The 26,926-nt window shown below is 37.3% G+C and overlaps 2 protein-coding genes across 9 annotated transcripts; both read right to left on the reverse strand.

Moving 5' to 3' along the window:
- Positions 1-2,893: 2,893 nt before the first annotated feature.
- LOC118347710 (protein FAR1-RELATED SEQUENCE 5-like) lies at positions 2,894-10,065 on the reverse strand. The gene is made up of 12 exons (XM_035687758.1): positions 9,999-10,065; positions 7,446-7,573; positions 7,241-7,390; positions 6,116-6,181; positions 5,898-6,029; positions 5,056-5,806; positions 4,436-4,941; positions 3,673-4,324; positions 3,401-3,588; positions 3,229-3,318; positions 3,068-3,124; positions 2,894-2,968 (listed from the first exon to the last, which is right to left on the reverse strand). The coding sequence occupies exons 1-12, from the start codon at positions 10,063-10,065 to the stop codon at positions 2,894-2,896; spliced, it is 2,862 nt and encodes a 953-aa protein (XP_035543651.1).
- Positions 10,066-10,851: 786 nt separating this feature from the next.
- Positions 10,852-26,746, reverse strand: LOC108983760 (FHA domain-containing protein DDL-like). 8 transcript variants are annotated; one of them, XR_001994926.2, is made up of 12 exons: positions 26,627-26,735; positions 25,095-25,971; positions 24,560-24,588; positions 23,473-23,539; positions 23,209-23,266; positions 22,961-23,053; positions 22,225-22,339; positions 22,104-22,146; positions 21,961-22,029; positions 21,758-21,828; positions 11,507-11,616; positions 10,855-10,997 (listed from the first exon to the last, which is right to left on the reverse strand). XR_001994926.2 is itself a non-coding variant. In XM_018955546.2 (11 exons), the coding sequence occupies exons 2-11, from the start codon at positions 25,935-25,937 to the stop codon at positions 11,577-11,579; spliced, it is 1,410 nt and encodes a 469-aa protein (XP_018811091.1). In that variant the 5' UTR covers positions 25,938-25,971; positions 26,627-26,746; the 3' UTR covers positions 11,221-11,576. The 8 variants fall into 8 exon arrangements, 6 of the variants coding, with proteins under 6 accessions (XP_018811103.1, XP_018811091.1, XP_018811066.1 ...); XR_001994927.2 differs by lacking the exon at positions 10,855-10,997 and adding an exon at positions 11,221-11,383; XM_018955546.2 differs by lacking the exon at positions 10,855-10,997 and having other exon boundaries at positions 11,221-11,616; positions 21,961-22,006; positions 22,099-22,146; positions 26,627-26,746.
- Between the last annotated feature and the right edge of the window lie 180 nt (positions 26,747-26,926).

Here is a 26,926-nt window from a genome sequence, read left to right on the forward strand (position 1 = left end):
CCCTAACCCACCCTAAGCCGCCCCAATCTCGCCCATCCCGAAACCCTAACCCGCCTCCCAAAACCCAAACCCTAGCCAAAGCCCTCCCCAATCTCGATCACCCAGAAACCGTAGCCCTAGCCCGCCCCGATCTCGTTCATCCAGAAACCCTAGCCATAGCCCTCCCCAATCTCGTTCACCCAGAAACCCTAGCCCGTGCCCGCCCCTTCCTGTTCATCCCGAAACCTAATCCAAGCGGTAATATTGTTAGGTCAGAGGTAATATTGATATTGAATTTATGATTGGTTGTCGAATCTTTGATGGGGCAGATGAGATTCTGATATTCCTATGGTAATTGTTAGGTCAGAGGATAGATTGAGATTGAATTTTTGTACTGTTGTCGAATTTTTCATGGGGCAGATTCTGTATTTACGCTGTGAAGTTCTTTACTTTATTGTTTTTGAACCCGTAAAGGTAATACTGACAGTTAATATTGAACACGTATGAGTGAATCAGTTTATTATAAGTTTTTGTTCCTATGGTAATTGCTAGGTCAGAAGTAATATCTCTTGATTGAATTTATTTATTTATTTGTTGTTTTCCAATTTATCATGGGGTGGCTTAACGTGGATTTATTCTTTGACCAAGTTATCTAGTTTATGGTATTTGAACAAGTATTGAGACTATTGTAATGAAGTTATTTTTTGTTTAAAGTGACTATTGTAAGTATGAGACTACTCTGCCTCATGGGGCAGACTATTGTTTATTGTTCATTAGACTAAGGTAACAAGTAAGTTGTCCTCTAATTTTTGTGAAGTTGTCCTCTAATGTTTGTTCAATATATTTTCTGGATTTTGATCCTCACCCCAGCTTCTGTTTGTTTGTTCTCCTGTTTATTGCCTGTGTATTGTAATGTTGACAGTTATGCTGGAATTTAAACTATGTCCTTCTGTTATTTTACTTATTCAAATGAACAAAAATTCTGGCAGCTTAGATTACAGAAGTTGGGGTTTTTTTTTCTCCTTCTAATGCTATGGTAGGCTAGGTATAACTACAACAGGCAGTGACACCATTGGTTTCAGTGACCCTTAAGTTTTCATAAATATGTATCTTTTGATATGGGCCTCCTTTCCACTGTGCTTATTGTTGAATGTTAGAATGTCGTCATCAACTCTATCTTCTTCATCCTCTGGTATACGTACTTGTCAACCATTGTGCTTCTGCGATCTTCAAGCTACATTCAGATACTCAAATACTCCCAGAAATCCAAGACGACCATTCTTTGGTTGTCCAAATTATAACACGAAGGTAACTACATCACTTGTAATGTAACATGTTTATTAAATTGTTTGCAAATTAAAAACATCTAACATTTTTTTATATATGTTTGCAAATATTAGGGATTACCATATTGCAAGTTTTTCAAGTGGGTAGATGGTGATCAATACATGCAGCTGGAATTACAAGATAGAAAAAATGAACTATTAAGGAAGGAGAAAGAGGTCGATGAGAGACTTCGCGACATTGAGAAGAGGGAGATTGAGCTCCGTAAGAGGGAGGATGAGATTGAGAAGAGAGAGATGGTGCAAGATGGTCGAGATGAGGAGTTTAAAAAGAAGGAGTTCATGCTCATTGAGAAAGAAGCTGGAATAACACGTTCATGGAAGCTTCTTCGGCTGTCTTGGGCTTTTTTAGTTGTTGTTTGTTGTTGGTTAGTGAGTTGGTAGTGGTTTTTGTTGTTTCTTAGTTTGAATGTGTAATTTAAGTGTTAGAAGTCATTTTCTTTTTTATGATGAAAAGTTTGTGAATGTGCTCTTTATATGAGTGCACCTGCTGTTAGGTAATATTTACTCTATTTGGCTTGTATATTCTGTTATTATGTTGATATTGTTAGGTAATATTTATATGAGTGCACCTGCTGTTAGGTAATTTATTTTATAAAACGTTTTGATATTGTCATAATAATAGAACGTTAGGTAATTTATGTTGATATTATTAGGTAATTTAACTTATCATATATTATTAGGTAATATATGAGTGCACCTGCTGTTAGGTAAAATGTTAGGTAATTTATGTTGATATTATTATGTTGATATTGTTAGGTAATATTTATTTTATAAAACGTTATCATATAAAACGTTTTATATGAGTGCACCTGGGGTTCACTGAATAATTTGATTTAGGTTCTCATGTATTCATGCATGCGAACACTTTCTTTTCTGTCAATGGCAGCACGTGTTATATGGTATTATATTAGGATCCCTTTTTATCCTCCAATTCTGATAATCTAATTCAACTTATAAAAAAAAATCTGATAATCCTTTTCTCTTCTTTTATTGACTATTTAAAATAGTCACTAGTCACTTCTCTGTTTCAGAGTTCAATGCATTTGATATTTAAATTTGTCATAATTCATTCCATACCAAACATAGTCTATGGACATAATATTCCAAAATTATGTGATAAACATTGACAATAGCTCCTAATATTATGTAATGTTGGACTAGGACCCAAAACATTGACAATAGCTCCTGGTTCCAAAATTCAAGTGTTCAATCTGTATACAAACAATCTAGCAGCCCCTGTCATGTTTTCAAAGATCCATATCAACAACGTTTTTTTAATGAATAAGAAAATAAGATCCATATCAACAACTTCATTACTTAGCACAAGGACATTGGTGTTTAATCACCAACAAGCATCAAGATGCATTTAATCACCAAGAAGCATCAAGATACCAAACAACCAGTACAGCTGCATGAGAAGGTTTGCATTCAAGTAACATCACCAAAATCAGCATTTGATTACAACATCACCAACAGGACACTATGATGTTCTTACATTTACACCAAATCCCAACACATACTGTAATAACATTAACTAATTCAACATTTACACAAAAATGCCCATTTAATTAATCCAGTTGCTCAGGTTGTGATCCATCGAACCCATGTTGTACCGGTTGATCTCCATCCAACCCAAACTGTATCTGTAAAGATTTGTACGCAAAATGTGAAAAGTGAAACTAACTAAAAATGGTAAAAGTGCAAAACTGAAATTATTAAGTGAAAATATTTGAAATTATTACACTTTCTTGACTTGCAATCACTGTTTCCTGGAGCTGGGTTCCACTGTCTCGAACAGGCTGTTGATTAATAATAAAATGGTATATTATTAAATTTTTTTTTGCATTTACTTCTTCCATAGGCAAACTAAAATATAACAAAATATAACTTCTAATTAATATACCTGCATTTGTCTAGGACTGGTGATATCTACATCTGATGGGCGAAATAAATTTCTACACACATCCGGGAGTGGTGTATCTCCTTCATCTCGCTAATGGACCATGTAATTACGTTATAAATCTAATGTACATAACCATGTATATATGTAATACCATTAATATTAAGACATGCACCTGTTTACGTTTCCCTTTGACTGGTGCTTTTTTTTGCTTGGCTTTAACCTTCCGCATGTCTTTCTCCATCCTGGATGCTCTCCTTAGAGATGGAGGTCTTCCTTTCCCTCGCACAACATTTGGACTTAGTACGGGTTTTGAACTACCACCAGCATTTGTGTCCAATGTTGTAAAACCAGCATTTGAACCTGCCAAGGGCGTAGAATTGTTGAATATGACATACTATGAAGAACTACTTAAAATAAATAAACTGTAAAAATTCGCATACGAACCTGTTTGGGTCATAGATGGGGGGTGTTGATTCTCACGGTAGAGGTCAATCATTGAATATAACTTCTTTTTTGCATCTTCAAACTGCTCACTGGATCCCGCTGCATAAGTTATCATCTGATAACATATATTTAACAAACTTGAATATCTATTACCATCTGGCCTCTGATCCCTAGCATCATAGCTACTGTGGATTAACGTGTATCTCCTCTTGATGTCATTTCTCCATCGATCTAAAATGTACCGGTCTGGTAATAACTTTATACCGTTAGCTTTGAAGATGGCTAAAATATGCCTACACAATATCCCCCTCATCTCGAATAACCCACATGAACACTTTCCATCGCAGTCTTCCACATTGAAGTTAACTGTATAGGACACAAGTTTAGTGAACTCTTCAACACGAACTTCATCTTCCACCAGATATGTTTTCATTACACCATCCTCACTGAGTAGACAAGGATCCATATCGAGCACACCCATTACTTGCTGCTGGACTTCCCTAAATTTAGAATTCGTGTACAACTCTTGAAATCTCTTCTCAATTGGAGATCTAGATATACAGGGAATGGTGACACTAAATGTGTGGAAGTCTGCATTGTTTTCATTCTCAATTTTCTTCCTCAGCGCACTGTCAAACTGGTCGACAAACTCCTTCAAGTTTGTTCTCGCATGAACATAACCATCAAAAAAAGCATTCATACTTTCACTGCGCTGGGTTGTACTCATTCCAGCCCAGAAGTGCTCTTTCAAGAATACTGGTACCCAATGGTGACGCTCATCATATAAACTTTTCAACCAGACATTCTCATGTAAATCATATGTGTTAAGTAACCCATCCCAACATTTCTCAAACTCCTCAATTGTTTGAGTGTCGTACACAGATTTCATTAGGTGACTTTTTAGTCCACTTTTGTAGGCAGCATATGACCCAAGCTTCTCGGAAACTTTTTTCAGTATATGCCATAAACAGAATCTATGCCGACTTTCTGGAAAGACAATAGCAATTGCGTTTTTCATTGCTCTATCTTGATCAGTAATAATAGCTTTTGGAGGTATACCATCCATACACTGCAACCAGGTCTGGAATAACCATGTAAAGGTCTCTGTATCCTCACTTGAAATCAACCCCGCTCCCAAAAGAATGGATTGTCCGTGGTGGTTGACACCAACAAATGGTGCAAATGGCATCCTATATCTATTCGTGAGATATGTGGTGTCGAATGTGACGACATCACCGAAATACTGGTAGGCCGCCCTACTGCGTGGATCTGCCCAAAATACATTCTTTAGCCTCCCATCATCACTTAAGTCCATCGATGCAAAAAAACCATTATTCTTGTACTGCATCCTCAAAAAATAATCTCGAAGTGCTCCAGCACCACCTGCACCAAGTCGTAGATGACGTGCCTTGTCTATATAATTGCGACAATCCTTTTCCAAAAACGGGAGGTTCTCGAAGCCACCTGCACCAACGACAAGAGATCCGAAACTCTTATTCATCCGGATCCCAGCCAAGTCGTTTGTATATAGGACTCTTTTTACAGTCTCACTCACTTCTCTGTTACAACGAAAGAAGCGAGCTTTCTTTGGACTGAGGCCGTGATTATGTGTATTATGGACTGTTGTCAACCGCATCTTTCCATCAACCTTTAAGGCATTAATCCTTGCCTTACAATCCGTCTTTCCCGTCGGGCGTGGTGCTGCGACGTTCAAACTCTTAACCCGGGCCTTCCCTCCACGGGCACAACCAAGAGTGACATATCTGATACTTTGATCATCTCCCCTCTCACTCCTTTGTGTCATCACCCCAAACCCGCTTTTCTTAGCATAATCCTTATAATAGATATGTAAATCTTCAAAAGAATTGAATTCCATCCCCGACCTTGGCTCCTCAATTATATCATCACCATCCGTTTGCACTAACTGTGGTGAACCAGTAGTGCAACCGTCGGTTTCCCGTGATTCGGGTCTATCCTCTTGACTTTCTTCATCAACCATTGAGTTTGTACATGGCACTTCAGTTTCCCTACAATCGGGTCTATTCTCTGAACAACCCCTTGCGCTCGTTGTGGAGCTTGTAGCGATGTGAGGAGTCGGAGGCCCAAACCCATATTGAAATGGGTAACCAACATTCTGAAAAAAAAAAAAATAATAATAATACAAGAGCAATTAAACTCTAAAAAACCCCAACTTACATAACAAACAAACAGACGTTGAAAACCACCTGAATGTTACTGGGATATTGGCTGCCATCTGGATATGGCAGAAAAGCTGGTGACCATGTAGGCACTGGTCCATAGTAACTGTGCATGTGATTTGGATTTGGAAAGTTTGCTAAACCCGTTTGAGGGATGTCCTAACATAAAAATAATAATGATAATTCGGATAAAAAACATTGAGTAGACCATTTCCAATAAGTTTTTGAAATATAAAATAACATACTGAGGTATGGGTGTTTGCGTGAGATGGTGTTAGCGGGTTTGAGTGTTCTTCCCCTTTTTCAATGCCCTGTACAAATTGTTCAATATCCAATGTCAATCTTTGGGAAGAATACTACAACTTCTGACATGCTAGGGTCCAAACAAATGTTTCTTCTATATAGAAATCAAATACCAAGTTTCATGCCCCAATTCCACAACATTGTAAATTTCTATTTAGAGGCACCCTTCCTTTAAAGGGTTTGTTCCTATTAATCTTTCTGATTGACTGAACCAAGTGCTTCGATGGGCTCCGAGTGCTGTGGAAATTATTCTCAACAGACACTGCCCCAAATGGTATGGCTATGGTCGCAGGCTTAAATGGCTAGAGAGATTCGCATATGTGAACACCACCAGCTTGCATGTCTTGTATTTGGCTTAAAAATATTTTATGGTGAATATTTAAATTTGCAGTAGGAGTTCACATTTCCACAATTAACATGACATGCATTATTTTATTTTACCTCTTAAAACAAAGTAACATGGCATGCATTCATTATTTAGGGATAGCGACATTTACAGAGCAGTGATTTATTGGGAAATGAATGCATGCTTTTCACAACCTTCACACAAATGCTCATCATATAAACTTTGTGAACACACAAATATTATGCGTTTTTTTTTTTACTCGAATTTCATTCACATGAATATACATTTCTACGGCATAAACACATCTTCATTCATCTTCCTGGGTTTCCAAACACACACAAACAGAAGCTGCTTTAAGCTGCTTTACCCAACTTTCACACAAATGCTCATCATATAAACTTTGTCCACACATGAATATTATGCGTTTTTTTTTTTTACTCAGAACATGAATTTCATTCACATGAATATACATTTCTACGGCATAAACACATCTTCATTCATCTTCCTGGGTTTCCAATCACACACAAACAGAAGCTGCTTTACCCAACTTTCACACAAATGATCATCATATAAACTTTGTCCACACACACGAATATTATGCGTTTTTTTTTTTTACTCAGAACATGAATTTCATTCACATGAATATACATTTCTACGGCATAAACACATCTTCATTGCTCTATCTGGGTTTCCAAACACACACAAACAGAAGCTGCTTTACCATTGCGCACCGAGCCCAGTTGATATCCACCGTGCTGGACCAGTTACTCACGGCTCGACTTGAAGACCACGAAATCCCAGAGTAATCAAGAGAGTCGATTTGAAGCCGAAGACCCCAGAGCTTTCGAGAGAGGGAGATTGAAGCCGAAGACTGTTAGACCTCCCTAACTCTTGCAAACAAACAACACAAAAATGTAAGACCTGACCCAAGAAGATGAAGAACGTGCGACAAAGACACCCACACCGACAAACCCAGGAAGATGAAGAACTTGCGACACAGACACCCACCCACGCCTCAGATCACCCACGCCGAAAATGACCTGACCCAAATCACCTACGCCGAAGACAACGCAAGCTGATCTGAAGGAAAAATACCAGCCGAAGATCTTTGTTTCGACGTCGACCACCGAAGCGGGAATCTCTTCACACCAGCCGAAGGCGAAGACGAGAGAGGTCGAGGGGGAATCCAAAACAAACGAAAGAGAAATGAAACCAGAGTGTTCTGTTTGCACGCCGCTTGCGTTCGGCGACTGTGCCTAGAAGAAGTGTTTGTTTTATTTAAAAATTATTAGTCCATAAATTTTATTTTGTAGAAAATATTTACGGATTTTAATTATGTTATTAAGTATTAATTTTACAACAAAATTTAGTAGTAAATAATAAGAGCCTACTTTTATTTTTAGCACGTTAGGTCTGGTTAGGTATATTTTATGAAAATAATTTACAGTATTATTTAATAGATTTAAATAAGATATAATTTCCTACTAAATTGTAATATGATATTAGTCTTAAATTATTATTAGATTATATTAATAGTTTTTCCAGGATTTGAATTTTAAATAAGATTTTAGGTCAATTATCAAAAATAGTTTTCGTTGTTATTTTGCTAGCTTCGATAAAATTATTTTATTATAGTTATAACTAGAAAATAAAGAAGTATGTTCAGCATAATTAAATGACATTATTATTCATTAGATTTCTTGTAAATTTGAATATTTATGTTATTCATAAGAAAATTTAGCCATTTTATGAATTGAGATTTCATGACTTGTTTTAATGGATTCGTGTAAGGATTAAATACTTTACTTAATTATAATTTGGAAGTGAGAATAGGTTATTAGTATTTGAATAATTTAAAATATCAGTATTTATTGATTTTCGTATTAAATGGAATATTTATTTGATTATTCTGTATTGTATGAATTTAATTACGTGAGATATTATGACACATTTTCCTAGACATATTTAGTGGCATTTAATACTTCATGCAACTGATGAACTGCGAAGTTAGATTTAGGAAGCAGCGCATCGAGGTAAGTAATTTAATCATGAATTAGGATCATCACGTCCGCTTAAATAAATTATTATTAAAGTCAGTTATTTGACAACCACTTTTTATGTATCACGCATGTCATAATATATGCAAACATGTTATCCAAAATAGTATACGATTATGTCATTTCGCATCATGTTCAGATTCAACACTTTTAATTATATACATATTATGTCATGCATTTCAGGTTGCACAAGACACGTAAGCTTCCTTAAATTTAAGTGCAAGATAAGATCACATCAATTTAATCAGGTGGTCATTCAAAATTGACCACTTGATTCAGGATGAATGTGCAAGGAAAACTAAAAGAGTATGACTTAAGTGATAAAGAAAAACTAAAAGAATATGACTTTCAAGAATTAAAGGAAAAGTATTTTATGATGGATTGGATGTCATGTCAACTATGCATGGAAAAAACCATAAAAAAACATCTTGCTAAACTTTCTCCCAAACATATTCTCGATTGATCACCACTTTCACATGCAATCAAATCTATCCCAAGAAATGAAAAATTTCCAACCAACATCCTCAAATGTTTGTATGATTTTGAAATACTGGTTTCATTTGGCAAGAGAATGATCATAGGTAAATACTTGCATATATTTGTTTTCATAAATTCCATTTATATAAAGAATGTGTTTTTAATTAGGTGTTGTTCAAAATTTATCTTTGAAGAGCTTTTATTTAATAAATTATTACCATTGTCTGCTTTTATGAAAAGATTTTATTTTTGTATAAGTTTTTTTTCCCTCCAATTGGGCGCTACGTATAAGGGGTATACGTGGCTTGCAAGTAGTATATTATATATATATATATATATATATTTGACAAACTCTCTACACCCGTAATGAAGTGTATTTTTAAACAATCTGACCATCAATGATCTTCTTACCTTATGCTATTTAATTCTCAGCAATGAATAAATTTTATAATTCGGATATTGTTATTTATGATATTGATCCAATTTATAACCGAAAAAAAAGTGAAAAGATTAGATTATTGAAGTAAATATACTCCTTTTTTTTTTTTTTTTTTTAAGTTCAGAAAGTTGAAACTAGTTGTAAAATCTCAGAATCACATGTTCATCATACTTTACACAGAATTAATGCCAGATAGGTGCACAGTCAATGGCATACATTATGAAGACCATCCCAATTTACTTCATGAGTGCATATACTGGAACATACGGCAAAAGGCTTCAGGAAGTCACTAGCCCATATTATAATATGCTTATCCACACCTACCGAGAAATCCCAAGTGCAGCTCATTCCTTTTGGGAACTCGACCAAGTCACCAGCACCTAATCTCCACCGACTCAGAAGCCCCATCAGGCGTAACCTTCACTTTTCCTTCAAGCAGATAGCAAGTCCATATATCCATAGGAATTTGCTTGGAGGGCAACCCCACTTGGGCCATTTTCTGATACCGAGTTGGGTGAGCTTGGATTCGGGTGGGTTCTTCTCGATCTTGATTCCCAGTTTCTCAGTGGCCATGGTCTCTGCTCTAATTGAACCAAACTGCCGCCTAACCCTGTCTCTCGAACGGCTCACGGGAAGAATAGGAAAGAGGTGATAAGGAGTGTTTGGTTTTGGCACATAGGAAAGACTGGCTTGGTGATCGAGCACCAACACGCGCCATGTGCAATGTGTATTAGCGATGGCTCGAGATTCTCATTTTTTGTGGGTGGCCAAGTAAATACACTCCATTTATTGCTAACGAATTCCAATTTTTATTCCAAGTCCAATCAATATCTTCTTTACATTCTTTCTATTCTATAAACTACGCCGAATTGAAAAACAAAAAAACTTCGCCCTCTTTGTACAATCATGCGATGATTTATACTTACTAACATCGGTTATATATATGTAAAAAAAATTAAAAAAAAAACCAATAAAATAGCCAAAAGAAACTAAATGTAAAAAAAAAATTCTACTCATCATCCTCACACCACACATCACAAATACTTATTTAATTTAATTTTTCTCTTACCAAATGTATGGTATGTTGTATATGGTTGATGTGTAGAAGAACTCAATTAGTTTAGAAAGAATAAAACCAATTTTAAAAAATAAAAATAAGTGGTGTAATAATGAATAGTAAAACTCAATATAAAAAAGAAAATACGACCGTTATCCAATGAGATGAAACTTAAAAAATGATATTGTTAAAAGAAAATTATTACATACACAAAGAGATTACATAAAAGTAGATACAAACTAATGTGACTTCATAAAATCTATTAGATCTATTTTATAATAAAAGTACATTTACAATTCAAGGTGTCAATTTGTGAATTTATTTTTATTTACTCTCTTTATAACTTAAAAGTATTTATCTCGTTAAAACTTAAAAAGGAATGATCGTGATTGAAGAAGAAACCCGAACCAGGCACTCACTCCAAAAAAGCCAACAGGGTCTTAATCACCTAGCCATAAACAATAGTAGTATCAGTAGTCCACCATTTTGTGTCTCCATCTTTTCCAACATATCAGTTTTGGTTGAGTCGGGCCTTAATAAGTCCCACAATATATATATACAAAATATATATATATATTTAAGCCCAACAAAAGAAAAAGAAAATAGAAATTAGAAATGTATGCTTGAAGTTCTTGATCTAGTCCTCCAAAACCAGTCTGCTCAAGTGCTTATGAACTTTGCAATAGATATGTATAACTTTTGGAGATTTTGTTTTGAATCCAAAAATAGACTGCCTAGAAAAAAATAATAATAAATAAATAACAGAGTACAAATGTCTTCCAAATGAAAAATTGACTCCAGAGTCGAGCAAGAGGTCAAAGCAATAATCAGGTCCTGATTAATATGTAGAAGAACACGAGTCAAGACATTCACCAGTTATTTCAGCAACCTCGGCACTAAGACAATCAAAACTGAACTCCATCTATAGAAAAAGCACAGGCATTCAGTAAATAGTACCTACGCATATCAAATCAAAACATGTTCCACATGCCAGAAGGAGGCACATCGAGCAGCCAAATTCTCGTTGTCACTCGGCAGAGTTCTCGTGCAGTAGTACATACTCTCGGCTACAAGAAAAGGCAATATATAGAATCATATTACAATGATGCAATGGGACTGTTCAGGTAGAGATTCTAAAGAAATTGTGATAGTTCAATGCATGCTTCACTTGCCAATCAATATTTTTCATAACCACACTTAAATGATGAGCCCCCCATGTTTATTTAAGATTTTTTTTTTTTTTAATAAGAAAGTTTTACTCATCAAATAAAATAGGCGAAACCCATGCATACATGAAGTATACAAAAGAAAACACTTAATTATATTCTATAAAAAAAATAAAAAAAACGAAAACAGGTAATCATGAACGTAATCTCCATTAAGCACTAAAGCTAAAAACCATTGACATCAAAGAAAACACAGAATTTCCAGATTTCCTCTCCCTGTTATTAAAACATCTCTAGTTCATTTTCCATCAAATACACCACATAAGATACAAATGAACCATCTTCCACGAAGCAGCCACTTGAGGAGAACTTTGAATTTGGGTCCAACACGCAAGTAGATCCACTACTTTCATAGGCATCACCCAAGCCATCCCAACTTTACTGAAAACACCATCCCACAATGTCTTTGCCACCTTGCAGTGCAGTAATAATTGATCCACAGATTCTCCATGTTTCTTACACACGAAACACCACTCCATAACAAGACTGCGCTTTCTCAAGTTATCAATTGTCAGAATCTTCCCGAGTGATGCTGTCCATATGAAAAAACGACTTTTGAAGGCACATGTGACCTCCAAATACTCTTCTAAGGAAAAGGAGAACAATGCTGAGCAGTCAACACCTTATTGTAAGACCGTACCAAAAACATTTTATTACCCGTATGCTTCCATAAGATTCTATCCCTCTCATTACCCCCAAACCCCAGTGAGTGTAAGAAGCTGAAAAAATCAGAGACCTCGTCAATTCCCTAGTCCCATACAGCTCTAATGAAACAAACATCCCACTGCAATATACCATTGGAATGGTTTAACAAATCAGCAACAGTAACATTCTGATTGGCTGCCAAACGAAAAATAACCGAAAACATACTAGAAAGAGCCCGATCACCACACCAAACATCAAGCCAAAAACGGATCCTTGAGCCCTCACCAACAAAAAAATTTATACGTTTAGCAAAAATTTCTCAACCCTTTCTAATAAATTTCCAAAGACTCACCCCATAAGTCCCCCTTGCCTCTTTAGAACACCAACCCCCCAATCACTCGCATATTTCTGATCTATAACCTCCCTCCACAATGACTCCCCTTCCAATTGATACCTCCATAACCATTTTCCCAGTAAAGTCTTGTTGAAACTTCTCAAATTTCAAACCACCAAGCCTCCGTTTGAAATGGGAGAACAAACTCTATTCCGACTAACAAGGTGAAATTTAGGCTCCGTTTGGTTACGCAGTTGAGATGAGATAAAATATTTTAAACAGTAGTGAAATTTTTTAGTTAAGATGAGATGAAATAGTTTGTAAAAAAAATGTGTGAATAGTGAAATGAGATGAGATAATTTTTAATTTTTGGGATTTGAAAAATGTGTGGGTCCCACTGTTGATTAGAGAGCTGAAAAGTGCACTGTTTACACTATTCACGCACAGTTTTCATTGTTCATGCACTGTTCATTTACTGTTTATGTAAGTTTTGCACTGTTCACTATCAGTATTCAATGTTCATTACTATTTATTTAAGTTCATGTTTTTAAAATTTAGAGATAAAATAGTGTGTTTGGATAGGGAAAACTACCATATGGTATAGATGAGATATTTAAAAATATTTCATTTGTACTGGCTAACCAAACCGGGCCTTCGTCTCCTCACCCAATCCACCCCATAGAAATGTACGAAATAATTTTCAATCCGGTTTGTCACCCCTACAAGTAATGGAAATAAGGATAGGTAAATAAGTTAGGAGATTGGAGAATACTTTTGATAAGAGTAACTCTACCCCCTTTAGAAAGATATAAACGCTTCCAACCCGCTAGCCTTTTCTCAATCTTCTCAACTACCTCATCTCATATGGACTTAGGTTGCGTTTGGATGTTGAACTGAGCTTAGCTGAGTTGAGTTCTTTATGAATAATAGTGAGTTGAATAGTAAAAAGAATCATGTGAGACCCATTTAAACTGAGTTTAAAGTGTGTTTGAATGTTAAGATGAGTATAATACTTTTTATGGGAAATTGAAAAAGGTTATGGGTCCCACATATAAAGATGTTTTAAGTTGAAAAATGATGTGGGTCTCATGTATAAGAAGATTTTGAATTGGAATGAGTTTAGTAATTTGAGAGTTGAGTATTTGGATGTTAGACTCAGCTTAAAATTATACTGAATTCAGCTGAACTCAGTTGAGTTCAGTAACCAAACGAAGCCTTAGCCTTAAAAGCGCACCCAACGGAAGACCAAGATATTTCATAGCTAAAAAAGCAACTTTACAACCCAATAGATCCGCCAAACAGTTAATATTCTGCACCTCCCCCACCGGAACCAACTTCGACTTATCCAAATTCACCTTAAGACCTGTTACAGTTTCAAAACATAATAATACAACCCTTAAGGCTTGAATATACCCGCGATCAATATCACAAAAAATAAGTGTATCATTTGCAAAAAGAATGTGAGTTAAGAGTGATAAAACCATCATACGCATTTTCCACCGAAAAACCAGATAGAAACACCCCTCCCCCTCCAAATAGCAGCCTCCACCATTCGACTCAAAGCCTCCATATTAATGACAAAGAGGAAAGAGAATAATGAATCCCCCTGTCTCAAACCGCGAGAGCTATGGAAAAAACCACAAGGGTTTCCATTAACTAGCACTAAAAACTGAAAAGTAGAGACACAATGTCATGGATCCTCTCCCCAAATCCACATCTCCCAAGCATATAGAAAAGGGGAGTCCCAATTCACATAATCATGTCTTTTCCGTATCCAGTTTACAAATAACACCATGAACACCTCTCAATCGACTATCAAGACATTCATTAGCAATCAGAACAGAATCAAGTATTTGCCTACCCTGAACAAAAGCATTTTGAGGTTTAGGAATAATTTTTTCCATCACCATACTCGTACAGTTAGCAAGCACCTTGGAGATTATCTTATAAACCCCACTTACAAGGCTAATATGGTGGGAATTCTTCAACTCAGAGGCCCTGGCTATTTTAGGAATGAGAGCAATAAATGTAGCATTAAGAGACTTCTCAAACTTATGATAAGAAAAAAATTCCTGAAAAACCCGCATCACATCTTCTTTCATAACATCCTAACAAGCTTGAAAAAATGCCATAGAAAAACCATATGGGCCAAGGGCTTTATCTTTAACCATCCCACACACCACCTGATAAACCTCATCGTCCTCAAATGGTCACCCCAACCTGCTCGTAGAAAAAGGATCCAATGTATACAAAAGCCAACCCATCAAGATTGGGCCTCCAACCAGTTGTTTCGATTAGAAGACCTTCATAAAACTGCACAATATGATCTTGAATCACGGAGGGGGATGAAAGCACACTATTTTCATAACGAAGAGCTCAATGGCATTATACCGCCTATGTGAGTTAGCCAATCGGTGAAAAAATTTAGTACATTTGTCACCCTTTTTCAACCATAGTGCCCTCGACTTTTGCCTCCAAGGTATCTCCTCCAACAATAAAATCCTCTCAAGCTCGATCATCACTTCCTTTTTCCTCATCAACGCCACCTCATTCATAACTTCATTCTCCTCCCCAACCTCCAACACATGCAACTCCTCCAAAATGGAATTTTTCTGATTATCAACATTCCCAAATACTTCAACATTCCACTTCTTTTACTTATATTAAAAAAAAAAAAAAACATAAGTTTTCCAACAAGTATAAAACTAGGCGTTCCCGTACATTGATAAGAAGTCCACCAACTCCTAACCCTGTTCACAATCCCTTAAGCTCTTAGCCACATGTTTTCAAACTTAAAATACAGCCTACCTCCATGTATACCACCACAATCTAGCAAACAGGGAAGTGATCTGAACAGACATGAGGCATTCTCTTTAGACATAGCTCAGGAAAATGAATTTCCCAAGATGGAGAAACAAGGAATCTATCCAGTCTCAACCAGCTCCTACCATTGGACCAAGTGAATGCTCCCCCTACTAAGGGAAGATCCAAAAGATTCAAATCAAAGATAAACTCTAAAAATTCCTCCATAGCCGAAGACAAGGTTCTCCTGAACGCTCACTAGGAAACAAAATAATGTTGAAATCCCCACACACACACACCAAGGCAATTCCCACAAATAATACAAATCCACCAATTCCTCCTACAATAAACGTCTATCAAGTTTGGCCCATAGACTACCACAAAAGCCCAAATCCACCCTTCCTCAATATTTTAAAAGAGCATGCTACACTAAAATGCCCAAACACTCATCTACTAACTCCACCACTTTATTATCCCACATCAAAAGAACACCTCTTGAAGCTCCTAAAGAAGCCAAATACACCCAACCCACAATAGCACACCCCTACAAGCTACAAATAATACTTCTATCAATAAAACCCAGCTTCATTTCTTGAAAACATTCGATATCAATCTTCCAACAATGGAGAAGAGACCTAATACGAAGACGCTTGTTCACATCATTAATCCACCTCATATTCCAAGAAAGAATCTTAGGCTTCATTAGAAAAATGAGACTCCCTTTCAATATGTACCTCCCAACATTGCCCTCCTTTGTGTCATAATTGATAGAACATTCTAACCTTCTTAACTCCCTTTCCTTCTTAGAGGCTGACTTCAAGGCCGATGAGCGACCAGCTTCGATAGCGACAAGAAGAGCCTTAAATTGCTTTTCAAAGCCTATGCACGATATCCCCACACATGCATGTAAATCTTCAACCTTTTTTAAAACCCAATCCGAGGCATTTTTAGCTGAAACATGAGGCGGGAGGGTACGTATAGGAGTCGGGCTACCCACATCCTCATCAAAGCATTCCCCCTCATATAATTCCAACTGTAAATTGTGCTGAACCAAATCCCCTCCAGAAGAAGTATCCTGATGTAGATCTTCAGAAAAAGCCAATGACGAGCTATCATTCATTTCAGGATGCACAAGATTCTCAACTGGAAAAATAGGCTTTAATACCAAAGGAACTGAATCCAACAAATGCACACCATTAACCAAAGGAGCCAAAGATACGAACGGATTAAATTCACCTTCACTCACCACCTCCTTTTCAGTGTCCTGAACCACTAATTCTCCCTCTTCCATCTCCAACGACAGAACCATTTCCGACACACCACCAAAGGGGTCGTCGATGACCGGCGAAGTAGTCTGTGCAACCTTTGAGACCATTGGATCAAGTAGCAGCGTCGTCATGCTAGAAGAGAAAACACCGAGACTCCCGATACAAGTCTTAGTCTTCCACACCCGTTTTGGGCTTTTAACCAGGCCCAGCCCATTCACTTTATTTTTACCCTTCAAATTTACCTCCTTGTGACCCATACCAGAAGCCTACCCACCCATACACTCTGCTACGTATCCACCAATCCATTTTTACCTTCAAAGCCCACAGGGCCCAACCCCAACTTAACCCATTTCAACATGAGATCCACATTAATTTCATATCCAATAATGCATCATGCATAGCCTTCAATGAGAAATCCTTCCCAGCCCCTGACGTGCTTTCATTGAGACTCAAATCGTCACCCTTGAGAATATGAACAGATTTTTGCATCAACTGCCCTCTCGCATGCAAGATCTTCCCACCAATCATCCCACGGACCTCCCTACTGCCCTCCATACACGGCAACGGCTTCTTCAAGACCTCTACAAAAGTCCCATTTCGTCCCTCATCAACATAAGAATATGATGCAACCTTCTCAGGTACTCTGTATTTTACACCTGAAACAGAGGGAGAAGAAACAGCCACTCTCAGCAATTCTTCAAACCTCCTCACCCCCTTGCCCTTTGACCCTTCTGGAACAGAAATGAAGCCACGTCTTCTTTTTTGTCCAAACTCCGACATAGACAAAAACCTCCCATAGCTATTGTGACATCTTTGAACCACCAACACTCGATTCCCCTTCCTACAAGTTTTATAAAACTCAGAGGAACCAACGAACGCTCCACAAGCACCCACCACAAATGCCAACTATACCATAGCAGCAACATCAATGGAAATGAACTTAGTGACCCTATGAATACTCAGTGATCCTCCACCATTGAGCATTTTCTTTTTTAAGCTCAAAGAGCTTCTAATCAATACGTAGCTTCCGACACGAACCCATCAAACAAACAAGAACCAAGAAACAACCCAAAAAATAGCAAGAACAATAGAAGAAAGAAAAGAAGAAATGAAGATGCTTAAATAATTCTTGATCCTATCAAGTCCTATGCTTTGAAATTATTCAGGGCATGAAATAAACTTGGCCAAGTTGTAATGACTGTTGATTGGAGCGGTAGATAATATTGAAGGCTTTGCATGTATTCATGGCTCTAAGGTGTCATGCATGCCAATGTACCCAGTCTCCCCTTGGGAGCACTGATTAACTCCAGTTGGAATGACACTATTGAAATAATGGAACATTATTATTTAAATAGGGGTGATACACAGTAAGATCATGCACCAAGGTGCAATAAGGAAGAAATACTGAAGCTTATTCACCATATCAGAAACCCAACAAAGCTCAACTCATTTCATCATTTTGTCTTTAAATATGCAGAAACTGATCACGCTAATTACTCCTTTCCATAAAAAATTTAAGTTTTCCACAGCAATATTGGATTGGGACTGTCCTAAGACAGTCATGAAGATGGAAAAACTACCACTTTTAATTATTTTATATCATAGATTCATTTTTTTTCCCATTTTTTTAATAAATCTTTACCAAAAGTAAAGTTTCGTTTTATTGAAACGACTTTATGGCAGATCTAAAAGATAATATACACTAGAAAATATACACCCAATTGACATGGTAGTTACCCACTTCTGAGCGCATAAAAAAAATATGGGGTGAAGGTTGGGTGGAACCATTACTTGATACCAGAACAGTTATGATGCCTTATCATGCAGTAGGCTAAAAAATATGGCGTGGGGAATACACTAGAAAATATACACCCAATTGACATGGTAGTTACCCACTTCTGAACGCATAAAAAAAATATGGGGTGAAGGTTGGGTGGAACCATTACTTGATACCAGAACAGTTATGATGCCTTATTATGCAGTAGGCTAAATTGATAGACCAAGGATGGAATTAACCATCTACCCACAGGTTAGGTGATGTGATTAGGTGGGGTTGGAGGGTTGTTTAGGGTGCGTATTACCTACCAATATTGGTTGATTTGTTGCCGGGTGAACTTAAGTTGCACCACTAAATGGGCAGTCTAGATAAATGCCAATTTATATAATTTGTACAGAGTATCAAATTTAAGATTCTGAACAACAAAATTAAATTGCAACTGCAATAACACAGACAAGATAAGGCAGACGAGACAAAGTAGTTCCACAAAAGAATGAAGAGAAACAAGAAAGCAAAAAAACTGCCCCCTTATTGCAAGCAAAGCATGCTTTGGATAGATCTCAGCAATATTCTTTTCTTTTTTCCTTGGATAGGTAATCTTAGAAATAATTCCTTTTTTTTTTATAAGTTAATCTTAGAAATAATTCCTTTGGCAGGAGAACTATAAAATTGCTATACTTTTCTCTTATAAAGGGAAGAGGAACTTTTCCATGCGACAAACGAAAGCTTATAATTAACACCACAAATCTGCATGGCATCCTATGGTTAAAAGAATCAAGCCAAAGCAACAAAATCCTAAATATATTCAACCTTCTCCAAATATCCTTCTTCCACTGGTTCCACACAATTAGACAAAATTTGTACTCCAAAATAATCAGACCCCTAAAGCTTTTGGTGGATATCAGGAGTTCCTTCATTCAGCCTAGTCCTATACCTAATCACAAGTAAATAAACAAAAATATCAATGCTATGACCCAAGCAAACAAGTCTGCATTCAAACAGCATTAACATTTCTCAAAGCCATCGCAAACTCATTCATGCACCACATTATCATATTTAAAGGATTTGAGAAGTCATCTCCTTTACTTTAGAGAACAAGCATAACTTTGATACATGAGTTTAAGAGAGGGAGGAAGCATCACATTTCACTTTTTACCTGTAGTTCCCCTTAATTTTTTTTGATCGGTAAACAAAATTTTATTGATCAAAAGTGATACAAAGGATGCCCAAGTATACGGGACATATACATGAGCAAATTTAAGTCTAGCTTAGGGATACAAGGAAATCGTGAAACGACCTGCCCTGAAAATCAATTACAATTGACCAATGGAGTAAAGTATTAAAAAACAAAATTCTAAGCTCATCCATTGATCTCTCTTGATCTTCAAAGCATCTTGCGTTCCGCTCCCCCCAAATGCACCACCATAGACAAATAGGTAGCATCTTCCATATGGAGGCAATTTGAGAGTTGCCCCTAATACCTCTCCAAGAGGCTAAAAACTCACTTACCTTTTCTGGCATCACCCATGCTAACCCCACCCGTGCTAGGACCTCGGACCATAAGGACCTGACAATCTCACAATGTAGTAAGAGATGGTCTGCGGACTCACCACTCTTCTTACACATATAACACCAATTCATAACTATGATGCCGCGTTTCCTCAGGTTATCTATGGTAAGAATCTTTCCCCACGTGGCAGTCCAAACAAAAAAGGCTGCCTTTAGAGGTGCCTTCGTCTTCCAGATGCTCTTCCATGGGAACGGGACTGAGTTGTGCACATGTAAGGAATGATAAAACGAGCGGGCCGTGAAAACTCCTTTCTTAGAGGGACGCCAATATAACTTGTCTTCTCCTTCCCCCGACATCCGCGTGGAGTACACAAGGTCAAAAAAGGCCGAAATGTCATCCATCTCCCAATCTTGTGCATTTCTATTGAAAGTAAGGTTCCATTGGAAGGAGCCATTTGTAAAGCTAAGTAGATCGGCAATGGATGCATCATTCCGTCTTGCTAAGCTGTAGACTCCTGGATATACATCCTTGAGTGCCCGATCACCACACCATAAGTCATGCCAAAATTTTACCTTAACACCGTTGCCGACTTTGAAGCAAGTGTGTGCTGCATAGATGTCCCATCCTCTTCTGATATGTTTCCAAAGCCCTACTCCATGGGGACCACTCACCTCATTGGAACACCACCCTCCCCATGATTCCCCGTGCTTCAAGGCAATGATGGTTCGCCAGAAGGCCTCCTGTTCATGGTGGTATCTCCATAACCATTTGCCAAGCAAGGCTTGGTTAAATGCTCTCAAATTCCGTATACCTAAACCTCCTTCCTTAATGGGGGAGCAAATTGTAGCCCATTTCACCAAGTGATATTTAAACTCTTCCTTGATCCCTCCCCACAAGAAATCACGTTGAATTTTCTCCATGCGATGAGCCACCTTGGCGGGAAGTGGGAATAGTGAAAGGAAGTATGTTGGTAAGTTAGAAAGAGTACTTTTTATGAGAGTTAACCGGCCCCCTTTAGATAAGTACATCCTCTTCCAACTAGCTAGTTTCCTTTCCATTTTTTCTATTATTTCATCCCAAATAGCTTTAGAATTAAGGGATTAGTTCCCCTTAATTGAGTAACCGTTGATCATGAACCTCTCAATTTCAACTTCCCTTCTAGTTTTTTTTAATCTTTCTTATGGTTAGGAATTTTCCGTCAATACATCCACCCATCTAACAGTCACAAAAAGCCAAATGCCCACCTATGGCCATAGATTTGAGGTGCTGGTTATCCTACAATGGTGAAAACTTGAATAGACAACTTGACACTATTTAAGAACCTTACAAAGTTAACAGCATAAGAGCCTCAATGGTCCATTTTTACTCCAGGTATTACCAAAAAATCTCAAAACCTTATCATGACATCTAGACATAGGTGTTACCTTTTCCACCTCTATTTGTTCAGCAAACAATAATTAGGTTCTTAAAAAGGGATCAAAAACTGCTTGTTTTTTAAAGATATCAAATCCCTAAGAAAAACAGACACAATAAACTGCTACTAACATAAAATACAATAGTCCAACTCAAAGGCAAATTCATCATAAAATACTATAATCTGATCTAAACATTTGAAAGCATAAGTTAGATATTAATGAGTGGCCTACCTACTATTACCAAATCTGATGGTGTCTCTTTCAAAAAGTTCGTAATAACGTTGAGGTTCAATGGCATTATCCTGCAAACATCACAGAACATGTTGCAGAATGGCTACAAATGACAAGCAAATTTCATTTTTGTTGATGCTATTTATGCAACTGAACAAATTATTGAGAAAAATGTAAAAGGGATGTCAATATGAGCAACTTACATTAATATGAGTTTTATTTGTGCTTCCGAGGTCCATTAAGTAAGGCCTAACATGGTGGAAACAAAAGAACTTACCTATTAAATTGAAGATATTCTCTTGGCAATCAAAAACAGAAATCATAAGGTACTTTAGTCTCACCTTACTTGCTTTGATAATGTACCATCAGGTTCTTCCTTTTCTACTTGTCTGACAGGTAGGGGAAAGGAAATTAAACAGTGTTCAAGAACATCAATGACTGAATGAAACTGCTAAATATAGATATACCGGAATTGAATGACAGCATGCTGCTTGCTACAAGATGGGTGGTCTGTCGGAATGTCTGCAACCCTACGTTCCCTCCCAAAAAGATAACAACTTTGACGGTGTATATAAAGGGGCTCTGTCGATGATAGGTACTTCTTAGAACATATGTATAGTGCCAGGAACTAAAAAAAGCCTTCTTGAACATCAAGAATATTCTCTGACAAAGAAAAATTAGTAATGAATAGGTGCAGCTAGCATTAGCTAATATAGCCCACGATTGTTCAACTTTTTGGCTTCCACTCGATGTAAGCAGAAAGGGAGAGTGAATAATAGTTCAATAACATTTACGCCCTCATAATTCTTTATTTATGTATTATTTTAAAGGGGTGAAACTGAGTCAAATGATTTTTTTCCTACTTTTTCATTCTCTTCCCCATGCTAAAAACCAAACAAGAAGATACAATCAGTCTATTATCCACTCCTTTCTTCCCTTCATCCATACATGTCAAAGGAAGAACTACCCTCTCCCTTTCCCTTTATTTTCATTTCCATTGCTCATTTCCTTTTTCCTTCCCCACCCCCTCATGCAATTAGACATGGTATAAGAAGAATAAACTGAGAAAAGCAGCTGGGCAACAAGAGAACATGCAATTTTATTAGTATCAAACAAAGCATAGAGATGTATCGTGCAAGAAGGGAAGCAAGAACAAAGAGATATAGCTTGCAACTATAAGCTCTACAGGACTTAAATACTCACCATTTAGCACTTCACCAGCCTTGAAGACATAAAGTCGCCATCTTACATTCGGCTTTCGAGCATCAGGGGGTTCAGTGAAGAGGAGTGTCACACCTAACAAGGAAATACCCACTTAGCAAAGGAATGAAAAATTCAAGGTCAAAACCAATTTCACATCCAACTGGACAATCAAATCAGACAATTCTTCACTAAGAAACACGCATAGGAATGAGAATAGTGCAGTGAAATCTAAGAAATGAAAATATCACCTCTGACTCTATTGGTTTCTGCAGCAAGCTTTCCAGATAGTTCAAATGAAGGTTTTTGCTGCAATAAAGATAACAATAATTAAATAGGATGCATGTTATTTACTCATTTAAAACAAATTACACCACAATAATGATGCCCGGCATTTAAGGATAATCAATACCTCTTCTTGCCACAAACCTAGCACAAGTTGGTGTAGATAAAGATAGAAACAAAAGATCTTGTCATTATGATGAAAAAACCAATATGACCAAGCTAAACCTTACCGTTTCCTTAGCTTCCAGAGCCTCCTCAGCAGCCTTCATCTTAGCTACTGAATCATTCTCATTATTCCTGCTCAAGCAGCAAGCAGCAAGCAACCACCAGTTAAAAGCTTTACATCAAGATCAATCTCAATAAGATTAGTGTATTGTCCGACTTTAGAGAAAGAAAAGAACAAAAGGAAAAAAGATAAGTTAACAAATTCAAGTATATTGATGAGCCTAATTTAATTTATCTACCCTAGTTGGTGGAAATCTAAAATGCATTTTTGCTGTAACTGGAGCAAACTCAGATCCTTCAACTCCAGATCCTAAAGTTAGACTTCCCTTTTTGGTTCAGGGAAGGAGTTGTTATTAATATTATGAAGAATTTATTTTTCCTTCCAAACTAAATTCCGCAAAATTCTTGTGAAATTTTTAATTTCTTTTATTTATGCAGTTGAGATTATTTCTCAATTTCATTTTATTGCTAACACCTTACTTCACATGTATGCAAGGCTTCTCCCCTGTTGGCTGAGGAAATGAAAATGCTGAAATCCAGAACCAAAGGTATAATAGAGAAAAAACAGTCGCATAACAGAACGAAAAGCTTCATTTAACGGAAACATTATATATAAAATCTTTTTGTCCCTTATGCATTAAAAAATCAATGTGTACAAATCTAAGGAGAAGAAGCCATTACTCCAATGTGCATTTTCAACACTTCCATCACAGCACAAACTGAACAAAGCAATAAAATAGAGCCAGTTTGATAAGTAATAATTTGAGAAACTCAGCAGCTTCAAAGAACTATAATGAGCTGCTTCTTAAAAAGCCACCTAAAATAGCCCAAGCCACTTAACAAAAGCAAAGAAAAGTTCACTGCCAAATGGGCAGCAAGGCAACTTCTGCTTCATAAAAGCAGAAGCTGAAGGAAAGCCACACTCCATCAAACAAAGCCTTGGCAATAATATATGGAGTGTGGTTACAAAGTTGCAAAGGTGATTTATATATGATAACTGGCCTTTTTTTTTCATTTCTCGGCTAAGATATATCTTAAAAAGATTCCTTGCTGAAGCTTAAGTGAAGAGTTTGAAATTCTTCAGCAGCTTACCGGTCTTCAGAGCCTCTTAAGTTTGCCACCTGAAATTATTTGTCAATTGAACTCACAGTCAGGAACTTTAGATGAGCACCAACACAAGGCAAACAATCTTAACAAATATGCACTTCTGATCCTTTTTCTTTTTCTCCCTTTTAGATCTGAACTCGGGGGAAATGCATGTCAAAGAAAATAAATAAATTCAACTGAGAGCTCAAACTAAAAGTAAATCATTCAACAACTAAATTTCTCATCCACTCCATTTTTTTTTACCTCTCTACTCCATTTTTTTCTCCCATAAGCTATCTTATTAAGAAAAAGAAGTCATTGTCCATCAATTTTAAAACACTAATTTCTAAAAATTTTATAGCAGTTATCCAAGATGACAAAACTAGTTAATCCTATGCCAATAACGGCCTGCAAATGGAAAATAAAAGCAGTTCTACTATGAAAACAATTTTAATTGCATTGGTTTTTTCAATGCGAGAATAATTGTAAGAAAACAAATAAATAAGGAAATTCATTTGAAGGAGTGGATATCACCAGACACCTCGTCACGAGCTCTGGTATCAGCAGCTGGTGGAGGCGAATGAGATCTATGCTTGCTCCTGTGATGACGATCTAAAGGAGAATTAGACCGCTCGTGCCTTGATCTTGAAGACTTGCTTTCATTACCATCTCTACCTGACCTTCTCCCCTTTCTCTCTTCCCCAATTTCCCTATCAGAACCCCTTTCTCTGTGTGTCCCAATATCACTACCCCGGCCATGGTTCTTTTCATGCTCTGTATAAATTTCTCTCCTAGTCTCATTATCATCCCTACCTGACCTTTTTTCTTTTCTCTCACTTCCAGTTTCTCTCTCAGAACCCCTTCCCCTATTTGCCCCCCTATCACTCCCCTTTCCCTGGTTCTTTTCATGCTCCCTCTCAGTTTCTCTCTCAATCACATTATCATGCCTCCCTGGCCTTCCCTCTTTCTGCTCACTCACAGTTTCCCTCCCAGAACTCCTTTCCCTCTGTCTCCCCCTATCACTTCCCCTGCCATTATTCTTTTCAAGCTCTCTCTCAATTTCTCTCTCAACCTCTCTTTCAGCTTGAGCTCTCCTCAACGGCTTTTTCCGGGGAGAAGGCGAGCGAGCTCTCTCAGTTTCCCTTTCATCTTGAGCTCTCCTCAACCGTTTTGTACGAGGAGAAGGTGAGTGAGCAGTGGGAGAACTTGACCTCACATGCTTTGGAGATTTAGCACGACCAGAATGTTTATCTCTTGCCGGAGAACTAATCCTGTGGGAGCTCTTTTGTCGAGTGGGTGATCTCTCTCTTTGAGGACTCCTTCTATGAAGAGAACCCTGACCCCTGACTGGAGATTCTGAATCATTGGATATATTTCGCCCCATCAGTGATTCACAATACAATATTGGACTTTTCTAGCTGCAAAATTAAGAGTTATAAGTTAAGAGTATAAAACACACGCAGATATACATATACACTAATGTATGTATGTATGTAAGACAAAATCAGAAACCTCTAACAGAGAACAATGACAATAAGGAGGTTAAAAATAGATTTCTGAAGATTTTGAACTTAGGATTTGCAAATTACCCAACGATTGTCAGCTTAAAACGCTGAGAAAAAAAAAGACCCAACCATGAATGCTGCTTTAACTTGCTTCCGAAAGAGAATGGAACGAGGGGATTACTTCAACTAAGCCATGGCATCGAACCAGGCCCAAGTTGAATCATGACTGAATAATCTAAACTTACTGTAAAGTAAAATGCTATTAGAAAGAAAGACCTCAAGATTGAGCATCTTTTTTTTCCCTACATTTGTCTCAGCCCCAATGTCCAAGAATCCCGAACAATGACATATCAAAACAAAACAACTGATCTATAATTTCCAGCCTCGTGTTTGTCGTCTTGTTGCCAAATGCTACACAAGTATAAGCACCCATATGCCTACGTTAATGAACGTAACGGTGCAACCCTCCCTAACGCTCTGTTTGTCTCAGCGGGAAAATCTCAGGTGAAACACCAATCAAAACGAGAAGCGAAAGGACCGAAAAATAAAAGTAAACAGAAGTAGTTACCAACTCGGTGAGCGAGGAGAAACGGAGTGAGTCGGACCGAACTCGATCGGTGCTGATAGGGTTTGGGATTTCGCTCGCTTTGTATGTGCTTATGGTTTCACTGAGGGTTTTGGGAATAACAATCTGATTGGATTTTTGCCCGACAGATCCTCTCCGTCTATGCACAAGGGTCCCAAAATGAACAGACGGCTACGATTAATTCAATCTCACAAGTCAAATAGAGGCAATCTTTTTTTTATCTTTAAAAAAGCTTCCAAATGCGACGGCAGGATGATGTGTCGAATGTCGTCGTCTTAATAA

Source organism: Juglans regia, chromosome 2 (genome assembly GCF_001411555.2).
Source record: "Juglans regia cultivar Chandler chromosome 2, Walnut 2.0, whole genome shotgun sequence".
In the NCBI taxonomy this organism is placed as follows: domain Eukaryota; kingdom Viridiplantae; phylum Streptophyta; class Magnoliopsida; order Fagales; family Juglandaceae; genus Juglans; species Juglans regia.

Excerpts from the sequence above, each read along its gene's own strand:
- LOC108983760 (XM_018955521.2), bottom strand. The coding sequence starts at position 25,937 with ATGGGGCGAAATATATCCAATGATTCAGAATCTCCAGTCAGGGGTCAG. Across the intron at positions 22,147-22,224 it reads CATGCTGTCATTCAATTCCG|ACAAGTAGAAAAGGAAGAAC; the intron begins GTATATCTATAT and ends CCTACCTGTCAG. Across the intron at positions 22,030-22,103 it reads ATGGTACATTATCAAAGCAA|TTCTTTTGTTTCCACCATGT; the intron begins GTAAGGTGAGAC and ends TTAATAGGTAAG.
- LOC118347710 (XM_035687758.1), bottom strand. The coding sequence starts at position 10,065 with ATGGCCACTGAGAAACTGGGAATCAAGATCGAGAAGAACCCACCCGAA. Across the intron at positions 4,325-4,435 it reads ATGATGAGCGTCACCATTGG|GAGTTTGTCGACCAGTTTGA; the intron begins GTACCAGTATTC and ends ACAAACTTGAAG. Across the intron at positions 3,589-3,672 it reads CCCATCTATGACCCAAACAG|GTTCAAATGCTGGTTTTACA; the intron begins GTTCGTATGCGA and ends CGCCCTTGGCAG.